The following is a 21451-nucleotide window of genomic DNA, read 5'->3' as shown; positions in this document are numbered from 1 at the left end:
TTGCACTGCAGGGTATCACCTCCCACCATCCCGCTGCTTGGGCCCTAGGATGTCTGTTACACTTGCCACAAAACTGGAGAAGGTTCAGCATCGCCAGCAGGGCCTCAGGCTCTGGATGGTGCATCACCGTGAGCTCCGGTACAATCATCCCAGCAGGAGACCTGGACTGCCGGAGCCAGCATGGAACAAGGAGGAGAAAGAGGTCCCCAGGCACTCGCCTATCTAAGGAGCTGGTGGGTACCAAACCACTAACATCAAAAAGCTTCTGGGTGCTTTGGGCACTTTCTGGTGGTGTTTTTGCCCTCCCAGCCCTCTGCCCAGCATTACACTAGCTAAAACTGGGGCAGAGCTGAGGCCCACTGTATCACCATTGGGAGCAGCATTTACTACACACGCCTGGATCCACTGGTAAATACCTGTTTAAACCAAAACCCAGTGACCATCCCGCACCAGAGCTACGACCTGGTGCTCCATACTCAGCATGGGATACCACTAGATATTCTGCATCAGCCTGGGCTCCCACCCCCACCCTGTTGGCAATAGTTCTCACAACAGACAAGCAGCCCATCAGAGCAGGCAGCAGCCCAACCAGGTGACCATGACGGAAGTGGATCAACCGGACCGGGAAGCAGCCCCCCTCAGCTAAAGCTAAGCAGGCACTTACTGAGTTGATGCAACCCAATTCCTTGTTCAGTAGCCAGGGCAGTGACAGCTTTCCCTCCCCTCGGTAGCAAGACTGAATGCGCTCCTTGATTTTGTCTTTTATCTTTTTCAAAGTGAAGAGGCAGAGGACGGACTCCTTGGGTGGCTTGACCCTGTTCTTCTGGCCCTGGGAGAAAACAGTGAAGAGGATATCTTCCTGCTCTGAGATGCCCAGCTGCTTGGCAAGCACCTTGCCAGGCTTGCTCAGGTACGCGTCCTGTATCAGGCGGTACTCGACGCCATCCCGCATGCAGCCAATGGGGAACTCCACGTAGGAGTAGAACTTGGGGTCGTCCACACAGAGGCGGACGATTTTGGAGGTGAAGAACTGCTCCCCTGTGGAGTCAGGCGAAGTGAGCTGGGTGTCCAGCTGCAACGTCAGGTAGTAGACGAACTGCTCGCTGCTGAAGCTATAGATGTAGTAAATGTCGAACGTGGGAAACTTGGAGAGCGTGTCTGAGGGGATCTTGAGCTGGGAGGAGACAAACTCGTCCTGGTAGACGAAGCCAAACATCTCCGCATTCTCCTCGTTGGTCATCAGCTTGCGACTAGAGAGGGTGGGGAAGTATTCGGACTTCCCATCGATCGGTGTCCCAATGAAGAGCTTGTTTTGTCCGTTAGGCACCTCAATGATGACACCCGACATGGTGCCTGACTCATTTACACTGGAGAGGTAGTGCTCCTTGCGGTGGTGGGGTTCCCCCAGCTTGAAGAGGTCGTCCAAGCGTAGGAACTGGCAGATGCCCTGGGAGGCACTACCACAGGCAATCAGCCGGTTCCCTGAGTAGTCCACCAGCAGCAACTTGTTGACATTGTTGGTGGTGACCAGCCCATGGGGGCAGGACTGGACGCTAGGGGGCGGATAGCACTTCTCATTATCATCCACAGGTCCTGTCACATGGGCACGCAACAGCGTCAGGTTGTTGGAGAGCTTGTAGATCCGGTTGACAGCGCCCACGTAGACCTCTCCAGTTTTGTTGTGGACTACCAGGTGTGTCAAGCTCCAGTCTGTGACAGAAAAAGTCCTAAAGGGGGTGCCCTCTGCCAGTGGTAGCCAGGCACTCCCCAAAAGCAGAAGGGTCCAGATATTAACGGACAAGTGGTGCCTGAGCCGAAGGAGCCACATTGCAGCAGTGTCACATCCGACCAGGGCCGTGCACAAACCTAGCCACAAAATAAATAGAAGCCAACCCAAAATAGACGGGTGCGGGGAGGGGAGGGGGTATTACAGGGCCAAGATCTCCTCTGCTTCTGCTAGACTCCACATTCAGGGCATCGTGGACACTGGCAGCCTGATCAGCCCTAGAGGGAAAGACAAGAACAGGGTTAGGCAAGCCCTCCTGCAGCTTAAGTTATAACATTAAGCCTTTGGGGCTCCTCGCCCACCCTCTTGCCCCCTGCCAGCCACTCTCCATTTCTGGGGCTTTGGTTCTCACAGCCCTCTGGGGGATTAGCAGGCTTCCATCTCCTATACATGGCAATGCAGTGCCCCTTCCATCCATCTCCTACAGAACGTTACTCCCCTCATTCAACAACCACAAGCAATGGGGGGGAGGGGGGCACAGCATCACAGAAAGCCACATTCGCCCACCTTCCACCTCGTCCCCCACCCCAGCAGCACAGAGACCATAGCTTCCTGTCTGAAGGGAGACGAGCTGAGAGCTGATTAGCACAACACAGCCTAAAACCACCCCAGTGAGCCTCCGGGCATTCACGGCCACTTTGCTTCCCCACCCTGACACTTGCTGGCCCACATCACAGCCACCATCTCCCCCACAATGCCAGGGCAGAGCGCAGCTCCCTACGGAGCCTGTCAATGCTCTGACACTCCCTAGCAGGCATGGGAAGGTTGCTCTTGGGTGCTGTCAAGCACTCACTTCCCAGGGTGGATGAGCACTCAGCCTCAGCATCACTAGTCCAGAGAATCAAGCTGGCTCTCCATCAGGACCTGAAGCCACAGGCCAGCCCGCAGCAGAGGGGACAGAGTGTAAATGCTCCCATCATTTCAGCTGCCAGAGTGAGTGCGCAGCGTCTCAACACACACATGGCAGGCAGCAGGCTCAGGCTTCACTCTCGAATGGCTCACAGACACAAGTGCCTCCACCGGGCGTAGCCAACACGTGCCCTTCATGCCGGCCATATGCACAGCCAGTCACAGTGCACAGGAGCACTCATTGCGGCCTGTCACCTCCCACCGTGACACAAAGCTACACACGCCTTGGCCCTGGCAGTTCCGCCCCAGTTCATTGTGGGTTTTAAAATCTGGTCCTTGTGGCAGTTTGTTCACCACCCAGGAGCCACAAGGGAACCACACATGGTTCCTCTGAACAGCCAGCTGTCTCACTTCTTATCTAAAGTAGCTGCAAGACTAGGGGACGGGATGGCTTAGGCACAGGCACCAGTCAGCAGAGTCCCCTCAAAGCCCTCAGTTCAAATCCAGCCTAGTCAGTGCTGACAAGGCTGCTACCATCTGAAGAAGTCCCTCATGAAACAAGCTGGCGAGTCTGCCTGAGCTCTAGGAGACAGGTGTACCTCACAACTCACAAAACCCACCCCCTAACTAACACCAAACCGGCTCCCTTCCTAGAAATCTCAGCAGAGAAGCCAAGAACTAAAATGGGCCACGGGCCTACACCCAGAGAGCAAGATGAAGGCTCGGTGGCAGGGGGAGTTCCCGAGGGAGACCTGCCCTTTTTGGAGTTATACAGAGGATTTCCATTGCCCAAGATAGCAATCCAGCAGTCCCTTTCCCAGACAGGAAAACAACCCACCAGTGGCCTCGCACTCAGCCCCACGCTGTGGGAGCTGTGCATTTCACACCCACCACGCTGCAAAAGCAGTTCCCTCCTGAATTGAGAGGCTGGAAAACACCACAATGCGAGCACCTCTGGGCCCTTCTTCCCTGGCCTGTGCATGCAGCGCAAGGCAGCCTACAAAGCGTTCATTGCATTTCACCAGTTACCTAATTGGACTTTAATGTGCTGAATGGCTGGTCATTAAAGAGATGTTACTTTTATAAAGACAGAGAGAGAAAGACTTTCACAAATGAAGGGAGAAATAAATGGTGCCAAATGTACTGAGAGGAGAACACCCTGGCTGGAGTTAGAGCAGGAGGACTGGGAGTAAGGGTTCTGGAGGCCTTCGCTACTGACATGCTACATGGCCTTTGGGGAGGCACTTCCCTCTCTCTGTGTTCCAGTTTCTCAGTCGTCTATAGAACTGGGGTAAAGATAATAACCCACTGCATGAGGAGGATTAACATTTATAAAGTACCTTGAGATCCTTTGATGAAAGGAGCTGTAGGTGCAAAGTACAATCAGACCCTGGGATGTTTGCCCCAACCAAATATCCAGGGATGTCCAGGTGCCCAGCCTGGTGTTAAATCTTCCGTTCCTCCAGACCCCCCCAGATAAGAAGTTTGAAAGGCTGTAACAGGACAAGAAGAGACACTCCTCATCTGAGATCCCTGGCTCAGAGATAACCCTGGCACAACTGGTGGGGATGCCTAGGATCTCCAGCAGGGAGTGGCATAGGCAGGAAATATCGCCCCAGGCAGGAGGATTGTCAGACTGCTATGTTCCACCACAGACCACATATCCAGCAAGAACAGGGATTCACCTTGCTCTAGACCATCAGGTCGCAGTCAGCAGGGGAGGTGGGGAGACAGACTCTAATGGGACAGCAATCCAACCTTGCATGATGAACCCAGCAATTACCGGGACAGAGGCAGGAAACCAGCAGCGGCAAAGACTCCCACCCCCGCTACCCGGAGTCATTTCATTCTCAGCTGGGGGCACAACTTCCTTCCCAGCTCCCACCAGTCATCCAGGGGCATGATCCTGCCACCTCCCACTCCCTGGCTCCCATCTTCCAGGGAGTCAGGTTTTCTCAGCCACTTGCTAGCAGATTTCCTTGAGACACCAGCCTGGTTCTCACAGCACTCAGCAGATTCCCATGATGCCTCCTTCAAGGTGCCAAGGGAACCAGAGCAAAGGATTCTGGGGCCCCCGGGGATGGGGTCACTGTACAAAAGGACTAGAGAGTCCCTCATTCAACCTGCACAGCTAACATGTGACAGTGCCCATTCCCCCTCCTGGGGAGCTCTAATTGCCACCTGCAGGAGAAGCCCACTCCAACCAGCCTAATGATATCAACAGCTTCTCTCCGTGCCCTCCACCCAGCCCTCAGACCTCCTCCAACCCATCTCCCTGTGCACTCAGAGTGGGGCTGGGCTGCATTGCACTGCCCCTTTGGACAGGGCACATGGCCAGTATCACTGAGGAGAAACCAAACGCACCGGGACTTCAGCTACAGGTCCCCAGACAAGCCAATCATCCACCTCTGCTCCCAGACTGGCTCCGACATGGAGCTCCTTCCCTTTCTTCAGGCCTGCTGCTGGGCCATATACTTCCACGACAGCTCCCTCCACTGCAAGGTCAGGACCAGCACCAGCCAGTGGAGCACTGGCACCCTTGATTTCCCACCAGTTTTGAGGGAAGTTCTGCATGGCGAAAGGGTTACTGCGACCTTGCCTTCGCTGGTGCCAGTGTTAGCCCCACCCCGAGACCTACCTCAGCATCCTTGACAACAAATCAGCATTTGCAAGGCAGAGAGCAGGGCTGGCAGAGCTCCAGGTGAGGGGGTGGGGAGGTTTCAGAGCAGCATTGCCCGCATGTTCAGTCTCTGCAGAGGCCTTTTCAGCCTCTCATCTCTCCAGCAGCATGGAGTCACACTCACCCCCGCTTTCCTTCCCCTCAAAGCCACAGTGAAAGCACCACTAGGACAAGGTAGGGTAACGCAGCACTGATGGAACGACACTAGGGCCACTGACAGATTGCCCTTAGCAGCACTGTCACAGCAGCAGCCCTGCCAGCTCCGTTCTGGCGCACCGCATAACTCAAGCAAGGCCTTGGCTCCTGCTCCGGATGGTAAGTGCAATTCTAAGCAGCCAACGGGGCTCTCTCCAGCTGAGCGGGTGCCAGGTTCAAGTTGCCCTTGCTGTCTGTTTCACAGGCAGCGTTTGAAGTCCTAATCCCTCCTCCCTCCATCCTCAGGGCTCTGTAAGGTACTAGCCTAGAGGGATGTTTGTGCGGTTGTATATACACATTGTGCAGACTAACATGGCTGCGTAGGAGCAGCAGGGAGAGATCAATGCACGTGTTTAACTGCAAAGCTTCTTGGGTGCTGAGTTAACTGATTCCAAGAGCCACCAGCCCCGGCTATAGTACTGATTATAACAATCTCACATTTCTCGGATCACATCTGATCACCATAAAGGAACCCAAAGCACTTAGCAAAAGGTATATTCACAAATCACTTTCCCCACCTCTGAAATGTAACCGCCTCTAGGGTGGAGCACAATAGTCAGGCAACAAAGATAGGGAAACTCTGGCCCAAGCTCTCATAGCTAAAACATCAACTCGTAGGTCACATCTACACTACAGATGCTCTAGCAGCACTGTACAACCCTACTGTACACTACACGACCCCATAGTGAAGAGAGAGACTACAGCGATGGAAGGGGCTTTTCTGTCACTGGAGGGACTCCACCTCCCCAAGCCAGTAGCTCGGTCAACAGAAGCATTCTTCCATCGACCTAGCTGCATCTACATTGTCTACAGTGACATCACTCAGGAGGGTGGATTTTTCACTCCCAGAGTGCCATAGCTAGGTCAGCCTAAGTTTAAGTGTACAGCTGGCCTTACCGAGAAATGCCTGGCAACCTTGAACACCCACCCCCAAGGCAGACACAGCATGTTGATTTTCAAGGACCTGTCTGAAAGATCTGCACACTGAATTGCATAGGACGCCATATAAGGGTAAAAGGCTACATTGACCCTGCTGGGGCCTGAACTGTGCCTCCGGACAAAACTGGAGACCAAGGGCAGGGGGAAGTGCTGCAATTTCCTTCTGGAGTGGGTGCCTTCAAAGGAAGGCTTCCGACCCCCTAGAAACAGGCACCACTCTCAGCAACAGACAGCCCAGACAACTCTGCCACAGTGCTCTCCACTGACACCCCCATCCCCATACACTGAGGGCAGTGTCATGTAGCAAGGTGGGAACTAGGCTATGGCTACACGACGAGGCTTTTAGCGACATGGCTGTGCAGCCACAGCCACACGCAGTGTAGCTGCTGTTTGTCGGCCAGCAAAGCGCTGTTCGGTAAAACTTTTGTCGTTGGGGGGGTGGGAGGGGAAGGGATGACAAAAGTTTTGCCGATAAAGTGCCAGTGTAGACTAACCCCTATTTACGTTACGTATTGTTTCATCTCATCAAAGTATACGAGCCCTTTACAAATATTAATTCATGTCTCGCCCCTTCTGAGAGGCCAGGGAATATCATCACCACCAGTGCTTAATTTGTGCCGGGGCTCCTCTGGGCTGGGCCGTTCATAGCCCCGGCACCTCTGGGCTTGCTGTGTCAGATATGAAAGTAAAAAAATTGCTTGAACCCTGGCCCGGCTTTCATTATAAATTAAGCACTGGTCATCAAATTCCTGATGGAGAAACCAGTGGCTCCCTTCAGGTGGCAAGGCCTATCAGTAGCTCTTCAGTAAGGGGGAAGCATGATACACATTCCTTCCATTATGCCAATTCCCCCGACACACACACACAGCATGCCCCACAGCGCTAGCCCAGATCACCTTCCCAAACCAGACTACTGCTCTGCCTGGTTCTGAAGACACCACCAAGTGTTTTCAGCATGTTATTCCTGTCTCACACAGAGGAACGAGAGTCTAAATCTTCACTCTTCTTCTCCCCTGAGGAAATGGTCCCTCAACTCCCCATTCCCTAGCTGTCAGACACACAGGATCCCACTACTCTAATGGGACTTTACAAAGAGGAGCAAGTCCCACGCAATGCCTGCCTTCCTCTTATTTCAATCAAGACTGTTCCTCTGTCACTGTGACTGAACTAAGTGGCTGATCTCATCCCTGCAAGCAGCAAGGCGCAGTTCACAGAGCACACAGGAGAGCTCACATTTCAATTGCAAAGTTTGAATAACACACATTCTGTTAGTAATAATACCACTGTAACAAATCCATGGCCACCCAGAATGTCATACAGGTTGCCATACTTCACATTCTCGCTGCTCAGAGCTTCCCACTTGGCAACACCAGGGAGAAAAGGAAGATCTTCCTCCCAAAAGTCCAGGACTCTTCCACTTGAGGTACAGAAGATGGGCAAATGTGTTAGCAACAAAGGTTTTGTGGACCACTGAGCAGTTCTGGTGCCATCCAGAGGGGGCGGTGATGCACATGAACACTACCCTAGTTATTGTATTATTTACATTGTCAGAGTCATGTAAGGACAGATATGTAAATACCTAGGTCTCTGTCTCAAGGAGATTACAATGTAAATCAGACTGACCAAACCATGACAAGACTATGAGGAGAGGAGGGAATGAGGACAGAGACCACAACATGCACTGGGAAGACTAGGATTCCCTGTAATTCGTACACAAAACACTGCTCTAGATTCTTTAGAGGGAGCAGAACACTAAGTTGTTTTCTTTGGTGTACTTCCGGTTAGTCACATATTTTAGGAATCAGGCCCCAGAGCTGGAAGAAGCCATGCTGGTGTGGAGATCAGTACTGGAAGACACTGAAAGAAAGGTCTCGAGTCACTCAAAGGGGGTATCTGGACATAGAAAAGAGAGTGGACAAATGAGAGAGGAGCAGGGCACAGCATATATGAGCTGAGCAGGAGGCAGAGCAGAGATGTGTAGAGTTTTTTGTTCTTGTTTTTTTAAAACAGCTCCACAGAGCTTTTTGCTGGTAACTCCACTTTTTTCATCATGGATCCTCCTTAGGCACTTGCTTCTCTCTCATTCAGAACTTTGGCTCTGTTATTAAAGGGCAGCTTCCTATAGCTGGTGATTGCATTATCGAATAATACCTGCCTAAAGCAATCAACATGACTAAAAGAATAGAGGAAGTTTTATTAATTTTTTTTTTAAATACAAAATGATTTGGGTTCCTAAGGTTTGGATCAAATTAAACAGAGGATCAGACTAAGTAGTGATTGAATGAAGTGGAAGGATCTATTTTAAAGCACAGAGACAGCTGGCCAATCTAATTTTGTTTTTACCACTTAGACACGTGCTAGAACAGGTTGGGGAATCATAGAAAGGAGAGGGGGGTCTCCTTCACATTAGTTTTCTCTCTGGTGGCTACAGCCCATTTTGAGAGAGGCAATGACTTGAATGTTGCCATGGGCTCTGTGACAGGGTGTGCACATCACGCACTGGACAAGAGAGGGCTAACCCCACACTATGGGCATCAGAAGTCCTGCCCCTCAGACCATGCTGGGCATGCTCCAACTGCTGCCTCAGTATAAAAGAAGCAGCCCAGTTCATTCTAGGCTGACCAACGGAGGAGAAGGATCTTTGGTGGAGGCTCCAGCTGAAGAACCATTCCAGCTCTTGCCTGCAGGAGCCAGAGATCCTGAGAGTCGGACTGGAGGTCTGTGGCCAATGGAGCCCCAGGGAATCTCCCAAGCTGAGGAGCCCGGAGACCCCAATGCCCCATGAACTGCAGCTTCTGGAAGCACGGTGGGAAGTAACCCAGGGAGGGTGAGCGACTGGTATCTCCCACCCAAGTGAGGTTAGTGTGTTTTGGTGCAATTCCCCACTGATCCAGTGGCAGAGTCAGGGCCCCGGGTCAAGGCCTGGTGGAGTCGAGTGGGCCCAGACCCCCCTACCCAGGTTGCCACCCCCCCCCCAGTACTGTCCATTAGGCTGCACTGCCCTGAACACAAGAGCCACTGTAATCGACTCTGGCCATTGGGCAGTACTGCCCTGACCCCAAGGACCGCCATATTGACTCCAGCCTCTAAACCATGCCTCTTTCAGCCTAAAGACTGTCAGGAAAACTGTAACCAGGGTGGTATCACAACCCCGCCATGCCCCAAAGGAGGATGGGGTGTGCAGACCACGTGACAGGCCCTCTTCCCAAAATAGCCACAGCCTGCTTCTCAATGCTAAATTCCCCTACCAAAAGCATCCTATCATTACTACCACCAGTGGGAGTGCTAGTGCAGAAAAATGCCAGCATTTTAACCACTCCATCACCTGGACCTTGTAGGGCTGAGCTCAAAGTGTCTCACCAAAGAGCCTACAGAGAAAGTCTGTGACAAAGTTAGGAGCAGAACCCAGGACTACTGACCCCCAGTCCCGCACCTTAACAGTGCCATCCTTCCACCCTAACACAGCAATGATGGCTAGTGTTAAATGCCCCAGGCAGCCACTTCCCTAACCTCTATCCCCTGGGTTCCAGCTGGAAACTCCATTCCCACTGGAGACCTAGCAATTTATTTGTCTACGGGAAGCTGATCCTGTTCCGCAAATATGGCCACCATGGATACGGGACTTTGGAAACCTCCAGGCAGATGCCTTGGAGCCAAGCCCAGGCCTGAAATGGACTGCATTAAAAAACTACACCCCAAGCCCAGGCCGCAGGCTAATGCCAACTCAGAGAGCAACGCAAATAGGCCTAAAAATACATTCCATTATTCTGCCTGGACAGAAAAATAAACAGGGAAGAACTTCCTGCGACAGAGAACAACCCAGCAGGATGACTCAAACAGCAGCAATGCAACAGGAACGTGGAGGAGGTAACATACAGAGGGGCTGCTGGGGAATAGTTTGTGTTTATTAGAGAGAGACTCCCCCAAACAAGCGTAGCAGGAAACCTGCCATCAGAAACAAAGCTGACACAGAAACCACAACTGCCAGACTCAGTCAAACCCCTTTTATCCCACACTGGAAAGGAAATTTGCTATCTGCTTCATCTTTAAACTGGCCATGAAGCCCTGATTGTCTTAGACCCTGGTCACAGCTGCTCCATGAACTAGGTTAGAATGGACTGTCTGCCCGCCTGGCTGCAGCCAACAGACACACTTCAAAAGACTCTTTCATCAAAATACCATTGACTTTCCCCATAAATGCTTGTCCCCCGCTTACTTTCTAATAAAGATATGGAGACAGGCCATTCATTCCTCCAGCCTGCTGCACCTCTCCTCCCACTGCATCCTGCAGATATGTCAGAATCCTGTGTTTGTGACTTCAGAGATGCAGTCATCATAAAAATAATTTAGGGTGGCACAAAGGGTAGAACCAAGAGTGCTGGGATGGAATCAGGATTAAAGAGGTGAGGAGGAATTTAGGCTGAATACCAAGGAAAACTCCCTAATCTAGGTATTGGATACTAAAGTGCCTCAAAAGGGCATAAATTGATAGAAAAGTGGGCAAGATCCAGCCCAACATAGAACAGACTCCCCTAAGAATTGATGGAAGTCCCACTGCTTGGAACATATAAAGAGCAGTTATGATCAGCAAGGTGCAACGGCTCTGCGTCTCATGTGCATTCAGTGTCATTAGAGCTCACTTCGCTGCTCTTAGCCTTGCAGAGCTGGTACAGCTACAGCTGTGCAAGCTGGATTCTACTTTGGCTCGTGCTTCATTAACAGAATCGATCATTATCTGTGTTCTCATTGCAGCATGTTCATTTGTGGTGATGATACACAAGTCAGCAGGAGCCCGGGTTGACTGCTGGAGTCCCAGGCATGTTTACAGAGCTGGCACTTAGAAAAACCATCCCCCTACTCAAACAGAGGGAAACTGATCTGGAGTCAGCCAGATAAGGAACAAAGAGTCCCACAACCACCACAACAGCTTCAGCGTCACATTTCAAGGATGAGCAGCACTTTGAAAACTAGGCTTGGTAAGAAAATTGATGAATAAGGAACTAACTATCCTGAACTGGCCCCCTAAAGAATGGGAGAAATGGGACTTAATGGGTCTTTATCTTTAAACACTGGGATTCACTTGCTGTGGTCAGCAACCAGCACCTTGGTTGACACACCTACCCCTCTGATGATTAGCAAAGGTAGAAGGGGGAAATTATACGAAGGAAGCCCCACAAGTGCAGTGGACAAGCCAGCAGATTGCAGGAGACATTAGGTATATTTTTAGGTTTGCCTTCATGGGAAGAATCTTAAAGCCTTGCAGCAGTAATGAAAGAAAAGGCCTAGCTTCACCCCACACAACGTGGTATAGGGTGGAGAGTTGTCTAGTGATTAGAATGCAGACAGGTAGGCAGCAATCCGGGAGTCTATTGCTGGCTGTACCACTGACTCACTGAGCAACCTTGCGTGAGTCACTTAACCTCCTCCTGTGCCTGGGTTGCCCCAACGGAGAAACGGGAAGGAGCTGAGGTGTACCTCTCAGGGGCTCTGCAAAGTAATTTCACCTCCTCAGATAAAAGGGGCACTATCAGTGCACAGTCATATTGCAACCATAAAACAAACAAACATGGGATTTATCGGAGGTATATTTTTCCCTTCCTTGGCAATTCGGCATGCAAAGCAGCACAACGTTTTGTCCAGAGTGAACGAGTTCTTAGCCACCCAGCCACCGTATATTTTGAAAACTAAATATTTTTACACTCCTTGCAGAAAGTCACTTCTGAGTTGGCCCTGATCCCTTCCGAGATGGAAGCACAGCATTTTTCAAATCCCCAGCACGGTGGGCAGGGGCAGAGAGACGCACAAAGACCACACCCAGTCCTGCCATTAGCATTTGGTCCACACAAGAAAAGAGTAACCCAGACATCAGCAGAATACATTTGTTCAAATGTTCCCGGCGCTGTTAGCATCTTGATCAATTCTGGGAGAATTATAAAAATGCAAAGCTCCAGCTGCTCTGTCCATCTTTCCACAAGCACACCCAGGGATCTGTGCCCCACACACTTCCAATGGCATCTCTCTTTCTATCCCATAAAGCAGATCTCTCTTTCCATTCATAGCAGCCCCTTAATGGGGAGAATTGACAGGGAGCAGCACGCACCCAGCCTTTTCCTTTACCACCTGCTGGCAAGGAGGCATTGCAAAGGTCTGGACTGGTCTAGGAGTGGGGCAGGGACCAATGCACTGCCTCCAGCCTAAATGCAGTGTATGTCCTGTGGTTTCCCTCCTGTTTAATTAAGGGGTGCAGCCTGCATAATCTATGGGCCATGGCATACAGCGCTTCATCTTGACCAGAGGCTGCTCAGAGCTATGTGGGGCATTGCATGCTGGGAGCTGGAACTGCTCCAGCACACCAAAGATGAGGCCCCAGCAATCTGCTCAATTTTATGCAGATCAGGCACCGCCCTCAGGCTCCTGGTTAGTTAATGCAGCCCCTCAGCTGGGAGAAGTTAGAGCAGCCAGGTAATTAACAACAGACTGCTTGGCTGGCAGGGAAAGCCAGCCTGGAAGAGACAGGGCTAAAAATGAACAAAAATGGACATGCAGCAATATTTGAATCTAGGATATTTTCCACTTCAGAATCAGAGATGAAATGATCTGTTAGATTAGTGTGTCCATTTGGAGAAGGTGGGGGTGGGAGAGTAGATAGTGCCCTAGACTGAGCAGGGTAGATATGAGGAAAGTTTCACTTGATCTTAATCAGAAAGCAACAGCAGATGTAGAACAGAACACATGCACACGCATGCTAGTATGCGAACCAGCAGTGAAGTCAACATCCCCGCTGGGTGGCTCTGTAGCAAACTCTTTAAACATGTGGCTATGTAAAGCCTCGCTGTATCTTCCAGCTATAACCACCACCTCAGACCAGTGAGCTAGAGTTCAGGAAGGCTGGCCTTGTGCTTCCCAATGGGCAGAGTCATTTGGAAGGGAGCAGTTTCCACCAGAGCTGATCTTCCTCTCCCCACACATTTCACAGCCTTAAGAGCTTCCCAGAGAGACTTACCCTGCACTCACATGGCAAGCAGAGCCCTCGCCCACACGCATCACCTCCAGATCCAGCCTCGACTGCTTGCCCCTAGTATTCTCCATTCTATTCATCAGGCCTCTTGGTCAGCATTCCCATAGCATGGGCAGAGGGGGAGAGGCAGCCTAACCAGGACCAAAGCCAGAAACTCGCCTGCAGCCCTTCCCCTGTTCAATGGAGAGTGGATCCAATAAGATCAGCTGAGGAGACACAAATGCCGAGGTCTCTCAGGGGGTGAGAGGCCAAGCTTTGCTAACTGAGACAGTGAAGCAGCATGGACTTTGCTTGCACACACACGCACAACTTGTCAGCTGGGAACTTTTATTCACTGGGCCTTATATGCATGAGCTCTGAGCCAGGCAGAGCTGGACACGGCTGCTCCCAAAGAGATTCAGCGCCTGCCCACAGCCTCTCCAGAAAGACACTCCTATCCCACTTGGCAGGGAGTGCTCACATCCCAGCCTGCTGAATGCCAGTGGCTCAGGATAGAGAGAGAGGACAAGGGGAGTTAAGCTAGCTCCAGCTGTACTTCAGCCTAAGGCACAAAGGATTAACACACCGGGCAGAGGCAGCCGTGCCAGACCCCCTACTCTCTACTTATCCACATCTCTTGTAGAGATAAGCAGGCCCTAATCAGCCCCCATCCCTCCAGCCACTGAGAAGGGTGGGACATTCCATTGAAACAGTCCCGGCCATCTCTGTCCCCGCAGGCTGTAAGCTCCTTGGGGCATATGCTATGTCGGCGTCACATCTATGGCAGAGCTACAGACATCGCCAGCGCTGCACAGACGGCCCTGGCGGAAGGGACTGGAAATTTCCATTAACTGACAAGAGAGGCTTTGCCTAGGGTGGGTGCAAGAGTGCAGAGGTAGGTTAACCCTTTCTATACTGCTACCCCTGGACCTGCGGTGTGACTATCATCTACACGCGTGCCACTGATGCCAAGGGACCGTTCCAATGTGCCAGCGAGGCATGGTGCAGTCCAGCCCAGGCGTACCCTGTGTGCTCAAGTGGTACCTGCCATGCTTGCCAAGCTATATGCACACTGTACACCAGGGGTCGGCAACCTTTCACAAGTGGTGTGCTGAGTCTTCATTTATTCACTGTAATTTAAGGTTTTGCATTCTGGTAATACAGTTAAATGTTTTTTAGAAGGTCTCTTTCTATAAGTCTATAATATATAACTAAACTAGTGTTGCATTGTAAAATAAGGTTTTCAAAATGTTTAAGAAACTTCATTTAAAATTAAATTAAAATGTTGATCTTACGCCGCTGGGCCACTTAGCCCACTGCTGGCCTGGGGTTCTGTTCACCTAGAATGGCAGTGGGCTGAGTGGGGCCTGCGGCTGGGACTCCAGCTGGCAAGGGGCCAGCAGCCAGAACCCCAGACGGGCAGTGGGCTGTGCGGGGCCAGCGGCTGGGACCCCGACCAGCAGTGGGCTGAGTGGCTCAGCCCACTGCGGCTCACGGGTTCCATCCGCCGGCTCCTGCCAGCCAGGATCCTGACTGCCGGTCCCGCTCAGCCCACTGTCAATCTGGGGTCCCGGCGCTGCCCACATCCAGTGGGTACCTACCTTCTCCCTGGTTCTGGCCCATTCTCTTCCTATCTCTGCACTGACCTGAGGGTGGGAGTGCACCGAGCACAGGGCTGGGGGTAAAGGGTCTGGCCAGGAGCTAGAATGAGGGAGGGGGCTCAGGGTTGGGGCAGGAGGTTTGGGTGTGGGGCACTTACCTGGGCAGCTCCCATATGATGCGAGGACTGCAGGTGGGAATGGGGCGGGGGGGGTGCAAGAGCTCCCGTTTGGTGCTCAGGGTGAGGTTGGGATGTGGGGGGTGCATGGGGTGTGGAGGGGCTAGGGGTGTGGAGGGGTGCAAGAGTCAGGGCAGAGGGCTGGGGGCATGTGAGGGGGGTGCATGTGGCAGGGCAGAGGGGGGGCTGGGTATAAGACCCCCCACCCTAACTGGCCCCCCAGGACCCTCCTTGCCCGCTGTCCCCTGACTGCCCTGACCCCTATCCATCCCCCGCCCCCTAACAGGCCCCGGAACTCCTATGCCCCATCCACCCCCCCGTGCTCCCTGACTGCTCTCTCCAGAGACCCCCGCCCCTAGCCACTCCCCCTGGATCCCACCCCCTATCCAACCCACCCTGCTCCCTGTCCCCTGACTGCCCCCACCCCTTACCCCCCCCGGCCTCAGACCCCTTACCTTGAAGCTCAAAGCAGAGCCAGATACACTACCCCGCGGGAGTGCACAGCCCCGCCCTTCAGAGCGTTGCGTCCGCGGCGGCAGAGCTCCGGGTGAGTGGGAAGCGTCTTTCCCTCCCCGTGGAGCCAAACACTGCCCCACGGGAGCGCACAGCCCCGGCCCCCAGAGCTCTGCGTGCATGGTGGCAGGGCTCCAGGGGAGGGGAGAAGGCGGGGGAGGGACCGGCGGCTTGCTGCGCTCAGCCCAGTGCTCCAGCGGACCCCACGGCTTGCCGCACCAGGCAGGATTTTTAATGGCACAGGGAAGTCCCAGCAGGCAGCCGCATGCCATTAAAAATCGGCACACGTGTCATAGGTTGCCGACCCCTGCTGTAGATCCATCCTGGATGAGAACAACGAGTCCCTCCCAGGAAAGGGTTGAGGATACTGTGGGCTGGTCTCTGCAAATGGAACAGGTGAGAATTGGCAGCAGCAGTGCAGGGAGCAACACATAATGTTCAAACCAGGCCCACATGCAGCAAGCCCAGTCTGAACCTACTCCCATTCCAGCCCCTCCACCCCGACCTGCTGCCTGAACAGCAGGGGCCTGTGTCATCAAAGAGGGCCATGCGTGCAGTGCAGGCCTGCTTCTCCTACCACCACTCCTCCCAGTGCCCCAGCCCGCACTTGGCAGGACCTCTGCTGAGGCACAATGCTCACTCACAAGCACGTGGATAGCACTAGACACCACATGATGCAGATTGTTCCCCCAACGTCTGTCAGAAGAAATCTTCATCTCTCCAGCTCCTCCGCACGTATAGCAGAGGAGGGCCCCAGCGCAGCTGGAAAGCAGAACTATCGGTAACAAATGAAGGACACTCAGGCGTTCAGTGACCAGGGAGGAAACCACCTGCGCAAAGGCTGTAGGGAGACAGCCTGCCTACTCGCCAGAGCAGGGGACTGAGCGGCAGGGCTCCTAGGCACTATCCCCAGCTAGAGTGCAGACTCACTTTTGCAGTGGTTAACCTCAGAGCTTCCCCAGCTGGGAAACGGGTATGACCTATTGAGGTGAAGTGGCTTGAGCTGAGCGTCTTGGATGCACAGTGCTAAGTGCAAAACTTGAGCAGCAGTAAAGTTACACAGGCCTCTCTAATAACCCCACCCCCACCCCCCAGTCGGGAATTTCAGGCGGGACTTGCCATGTTTACAGGCCACAAGCTGTGTCTGCCAGCTCAGCTCCTCTGGGACCTGAGAGGCAAGTTGGGCTCTTCACACACAGGGACCAGCAACTCTCTGGCTTTTCCAGGGTGCACACGAGGGGTTTGCAGGATAAACCGGCTCAGCCCTGAGCCTGGAAACAGGGGAAAGGAGGCCCATACCTCCCTGGGCTGTGACCCTGCTCAGGGCTTCCCCACAGGGCCCTGCCCCAAGGAGGCTTGAAGACCAAGTTTCACACTGAGTGTGATATTAACCCCTTCCAGTGCCTGCAGATACTCCTCAGGCAGCAACAGGAAAGCGGGGGAGGGGCCGCTCACATGTTGCTCTGGCAGCCTGCCTCAGTATTCTGTGCACAGCCAAGCTGACCTTAACCCCTGCAGCGCCAGGAGGACTGCAAGCACAGGAGCTTGTCTGCACCGCACTGAAAGGTGCACAGGGCTCCTGGGCCTCTCCCATTCCAGTCAGAGCAGCTGCATTGCAGTTACCTTGCTCAACGCAGGCAGCCACAGGATACATTGGCACAGTCACGAAGGGCCATTGGCACATTATGCCTGGCTCAGTCTCCAGCTAGCACTTTAAAGGGACACTGTCAGGTTAAAAACAGTCATAATGAAGATATCTAATTCCCTCCGTGGGTTACTATCGGGGCTTTAAATCAGCAAATGCAAAAGGCTTTTCGAAACCCAGTCAGCTTTTCACAACCCATGCAGTTTGTTTCCTTTTCCTGCACTTCACTTATCTCAGGAGAGGGAAGCTAAACTGGCCAGTTTCTCTTGGTTCTCATGCAATAGCCTCTGTGTCTGTGCAGCTGTGTTTGGGTTTCCAACACAGCAGGAGGAAGGTTACAGACAAACAGTGCGCTTTGTATTACGGTAGAATCCGACTGCAAGCAACGGAGACTCCACCACGCCCCTAGGTATGTTGTTCCAATGCTGGAGGCCACTAGTTCAGATCTGACCTGGCTGCTGATTAAAGATCACATGGAGAAATTCTGCAGAAAGCATCTACAACCACCATTTTCCTTTCTGAGTCAAACCTAGTTTGTCACCTCCCTTAATGCTGCAGCGAGTGGTCATGGGGAAAGCTCGCCTGGGATGCAAATCTGCAAAACTTCAGGCTCAGCCCAACTTGTCCTGAGACCATTTCCCAGCTTGCTGGGGATGCTCTCACTCCCAGGTGCGCTCGCCATTCCCTGCTATAACAACCCCCCCTGGAGGAGCTGAGCCCACGTCCCAGACACCGAGCCATTGCAGTTCTCATTAGCAGTTCAGCTCCATTGGCAGCCTCAGGTTGGGAAGGTCGGCAGGTGAAATTGGTGCTTAAGAAAGTGGCCAGTCCCATTGGCTTGTACCTGGCACAAAGCAGCAAAAGAACCATATGAGCCCCTCAGTCCCGACCTACAGTCCCTGCTGTTGCGCACACACAACAGATCCAGCCCCTGCTTTTCTAACCCCGGGCTTCTCTTGATCAGAGATTGCTAGTTGGGCTGAATTTTGTGATGTGAACAAAGGGAGATGTTGCCATGGCCAAATATATTTCCCATCATATCCAGAGATAGGAGCTGAACCAAGGTCTACAGGGGGAAAGGCAAATACACCAACCTACAGCCACCAAGATGAGTTAGTGGTGGGGATTTTCTCCATTTGCCCCCCTAAATGTATCATCGGGGGAACCACACGTCTGGGAATTGACCCCACATACAGCAGGGGAACAAAGCCTCTAACTTTGGGGGGAGGGATGACTCAGTGGTTTGAGCATTGGCCTGCTAAACCCAGTGTTGTGAGTACAATCCTTGAGGGGGCCATTTAGAGATCTGGGGCAAAAATCTGTCTGGGGATTGGTCCTGCTTTGAGCAGGGGGTTGGACTAGATGACCTCCTGAGGTCCCTTCCAACCCTGATATTCTATGATTCTAGATGTTGTTGCATCTCCTAAGGACAAGCCGCCAGAACAGGGAGCCAGCTAGGCTACTAAATGCAGAATCCTAGTAGTCCAGGCATGATTCGGTGGAGGTGCTCTGCTCTCAGACTCCAGGGAATTACACACAGACAGAGACACACAGATATTCCTTGCCTCCTAACCATCTGATGCAAGCCCTTTAGTAGGCCAGCCCAGCCAGAGATACAAACCAGCAATCATCCTCTCCTAAGATCAATACATCTCCAGCAACTGATCCCCGTGAGAGATTGTTTCTCCTCACATACACCCTTCATCTAGTAACCTAGCAAGAACACGGTGAGTCTAGCCTCCGGTGAGCTCAGCAACCCCACAGAATATTCACAGCCCTTTTGGTGGCAGGGAAACTTCTCTCCTTCCCAAACTCAAGCCAGGTAGATTTTGCAGCTTCCCTGACAGACTCACTCCACAGTGAAAATTCCCAGTTTACAGTAAAGGCAGGTGAACTGACTCTTGTCATCAGCTTTACCTCTGATTCCCCTAAGCTCCTTGCTAATATGAGTCTCATGACGAGGTTTACCTGAGCCCAATCTGCTCAGCCTTTCCTTCCACAAGAGGCTTTGGTTCCCCTCCTCACTAGCAGCTTCTTTCATTGCTGCTCAGTCCCTGCTGGAAGCCTGGCTCACCCTTCCCAAAGCACAGACGCTCCAGCCTCCAGAGAAGCCAATGAGAAAGGGCCCTTGGAAGTCAAGTCAGGACTCAGAACCACTTTCATTTCAAAGCTCCAGTCCCACAAATGTAGCAAGAGTTTTTAATTGCCCTAGGTGCAGCAAGCCTGGGAAAGCTGCAAGTAGGGAGATAACTTGAGAGCTTGCGGCGTCTCGCTAGACCGCAGTAGGACGGGAGAGAGAGAAGCCTCTGAAAATGTTCCAACAGCAACAAAACAAAGAGAAGGGAAACTATGTTTTAACAGATTGACAGAGGCAGATACCAAAGGATCATGGAATTCAGTGTCTCAGAGCAGTTACAGGAACAGGGGCAGGCTGGCAGGATTGGATGCAGTGCTTTTCGCCTTTAACGCCCTTGGTTCAAATCCAGCCCAGGTCAACAGTGAACAAGTGTCACAGGCTAATGGCTGTGCATGCAGGAAATAAATTGATGGTCTCTGAGCAGCGCCTTGGGGACACACATAGGTGCTGGAACAGGGGGTGCAGCAACACCCCCTGACTTGAAATGGTTTCCATTATATACAGAGTTTACAGTCTGGGTCAATGGCTCTCAGCACCCTCGCAATACAAATTGTTCCAGTGTCCCTGGGGACCTATGGCTGTACCACAAGGAACACCAGTGTACATGATGTGAATTCACTCATCAGCTGTTACTGCAAAGGGGCCAAGAAGACTGGACTTTGTTCCTGCACTACAGACATCACCTTCCAGGAAGGGACTAAGGCGCATGGATGGATCCAGTTTCTTTTAGGTACAGAAATCCACTTTAAAATAATGAAAATATCCATCATAAGAGCTCAAGCAAGTGGCATCACCCCATGGAGTGCTACAGGATGGCCTTACTGCAGGGGTTCTCAGACTTTTGTACTGGTGACCCCTTTCACACAGCAAGCCTCTGGGTGCGACCTCCCATACATTAAAAACACTTTTTTATATATTTAACACCATTATAAATGTTGGAGGCAAAGCGAGGTTTGAGGTGAAGGCTGACAGCTCACAACCCCCCAGTTTGAGAATATGTAATAACTTCGTGACCCCCTGAGGGGTCCCGACCCCCCGTTCGAGAGCTCCTGCCTTACTGTCATGACACAGTATGTTGCAATATATTGCACATAATCAGTGATCACCAAGATTTCAACATTCGCCCTACATTGCACATCACGGTATCAAAATGTCATGGTGGTAGCAGGGACAGAACTGGGATCCTTCTGCTCCAAAAGCAACTGCCCATTACATTTGAGCTAAAGGAGATTCCTCCTTGACTGTGAGCATTACAGGGCCTGTGACACATAGCTGAAGAGTTCCGACTGCATCCAAAGGCAGTGGTGCACACCGGTATAACTGCAAGACTATGATGTAAATGACAAGAGGGAGCATGACCTAGCAGACAGGACACTGGGAGACAGAAGATGTGGGTTTTACTCCCGGCTCTGCCACTTATCCATTGTGTGACCTTGGGCAAGTCACTTGTTTGGGCCCCCATTTGTCCTCCTACTCCGTTTGCCCTGTCTATTTTGATTACAAGCCCTTCAGAGCAGGGACTGTCATGTCCTGTGTATGCAGGAACAATGTCTAACACAGTGGGGCCCCAATCTCTGTTGGGGCTTTGAGGTGCTACCATAATACAAATAATAATGAACAATAACTCCTGTCAATTTCACACAGGCCCACTCTGTGTTGTAAAGGCTCATCGACACACACACAGTTCCAAACAGTCTATTTTGGAAACAATCCTGCTGGTGTTCCTGTGCGTTTTCTGCATTACTCCTCCCCCATTTCTTCCTGGGGACAACAGCCTGGAAAACAGGTTCTTGGCTTTTTAAGAGATCCTCTGGCTGCTTATTATCCCACCTGAGGCAATAACCACCACCTCATTTGCATCATCACAGCTGGAAATGATTCTGTCACCAGAGAACAGGACCTCAGGTAGGAAACTACAGACTAACGCTTACAA

The 21451-nt window shown here is 52.1% G+C and overlaps 1 protein-coding gene across 5 annotated transcripts in view; it reads right to left on the bottom strand.

Annotated features, from left to right (window-relative positions):
* Positions 1–21451, bottom strand: part of PLXNA1 (plexin A1) — a 401191-nt gene that overhangs the window by 244874 nt on the left and 134866 nt on the right. For 3 of the 5 annotated variants that reach the window (XM_030568426.1, XM_030568425.1, XM_030568427.1), the window contains exon 2: positions 665–2004. The exons of 1 other annotated variant lie outside the window; for it this stretch is intronic. In XM_030568426.1, the coding sequence (XP_030424286.1) occupies positions 665–1828 (1164 nt within the window). In that variant the 5' untranslated portion in view covers positions 1829–2004. Of the gene's footprint in view, positions 1–664; positions 2005–13463; positions 13516–21451 lie in introns of those variants that run through there. One more of the 5 variants, XM_030568428.1, reaches the window with a different exon arrangement.

This window comes from Gopherus evgoodei, chromosome 7 (assembly GCF_007399415.2).
Source record: "Gopherus evgoodei ecotype Sinaloan lineage chromosome 7, rGopEvg1_v1.p, whole genome shotgun sequence".
NCBI lineage: Eukaryota > Metazoa > Chordata > Testudines > Testudinidae > Gopherus > Gopherus evgoodei.
The sequence above is the reverse complement of the archived record's forward strand: the minus strand, read 5'-3'. Positions and strand labels throughout refer to the sequence as shown.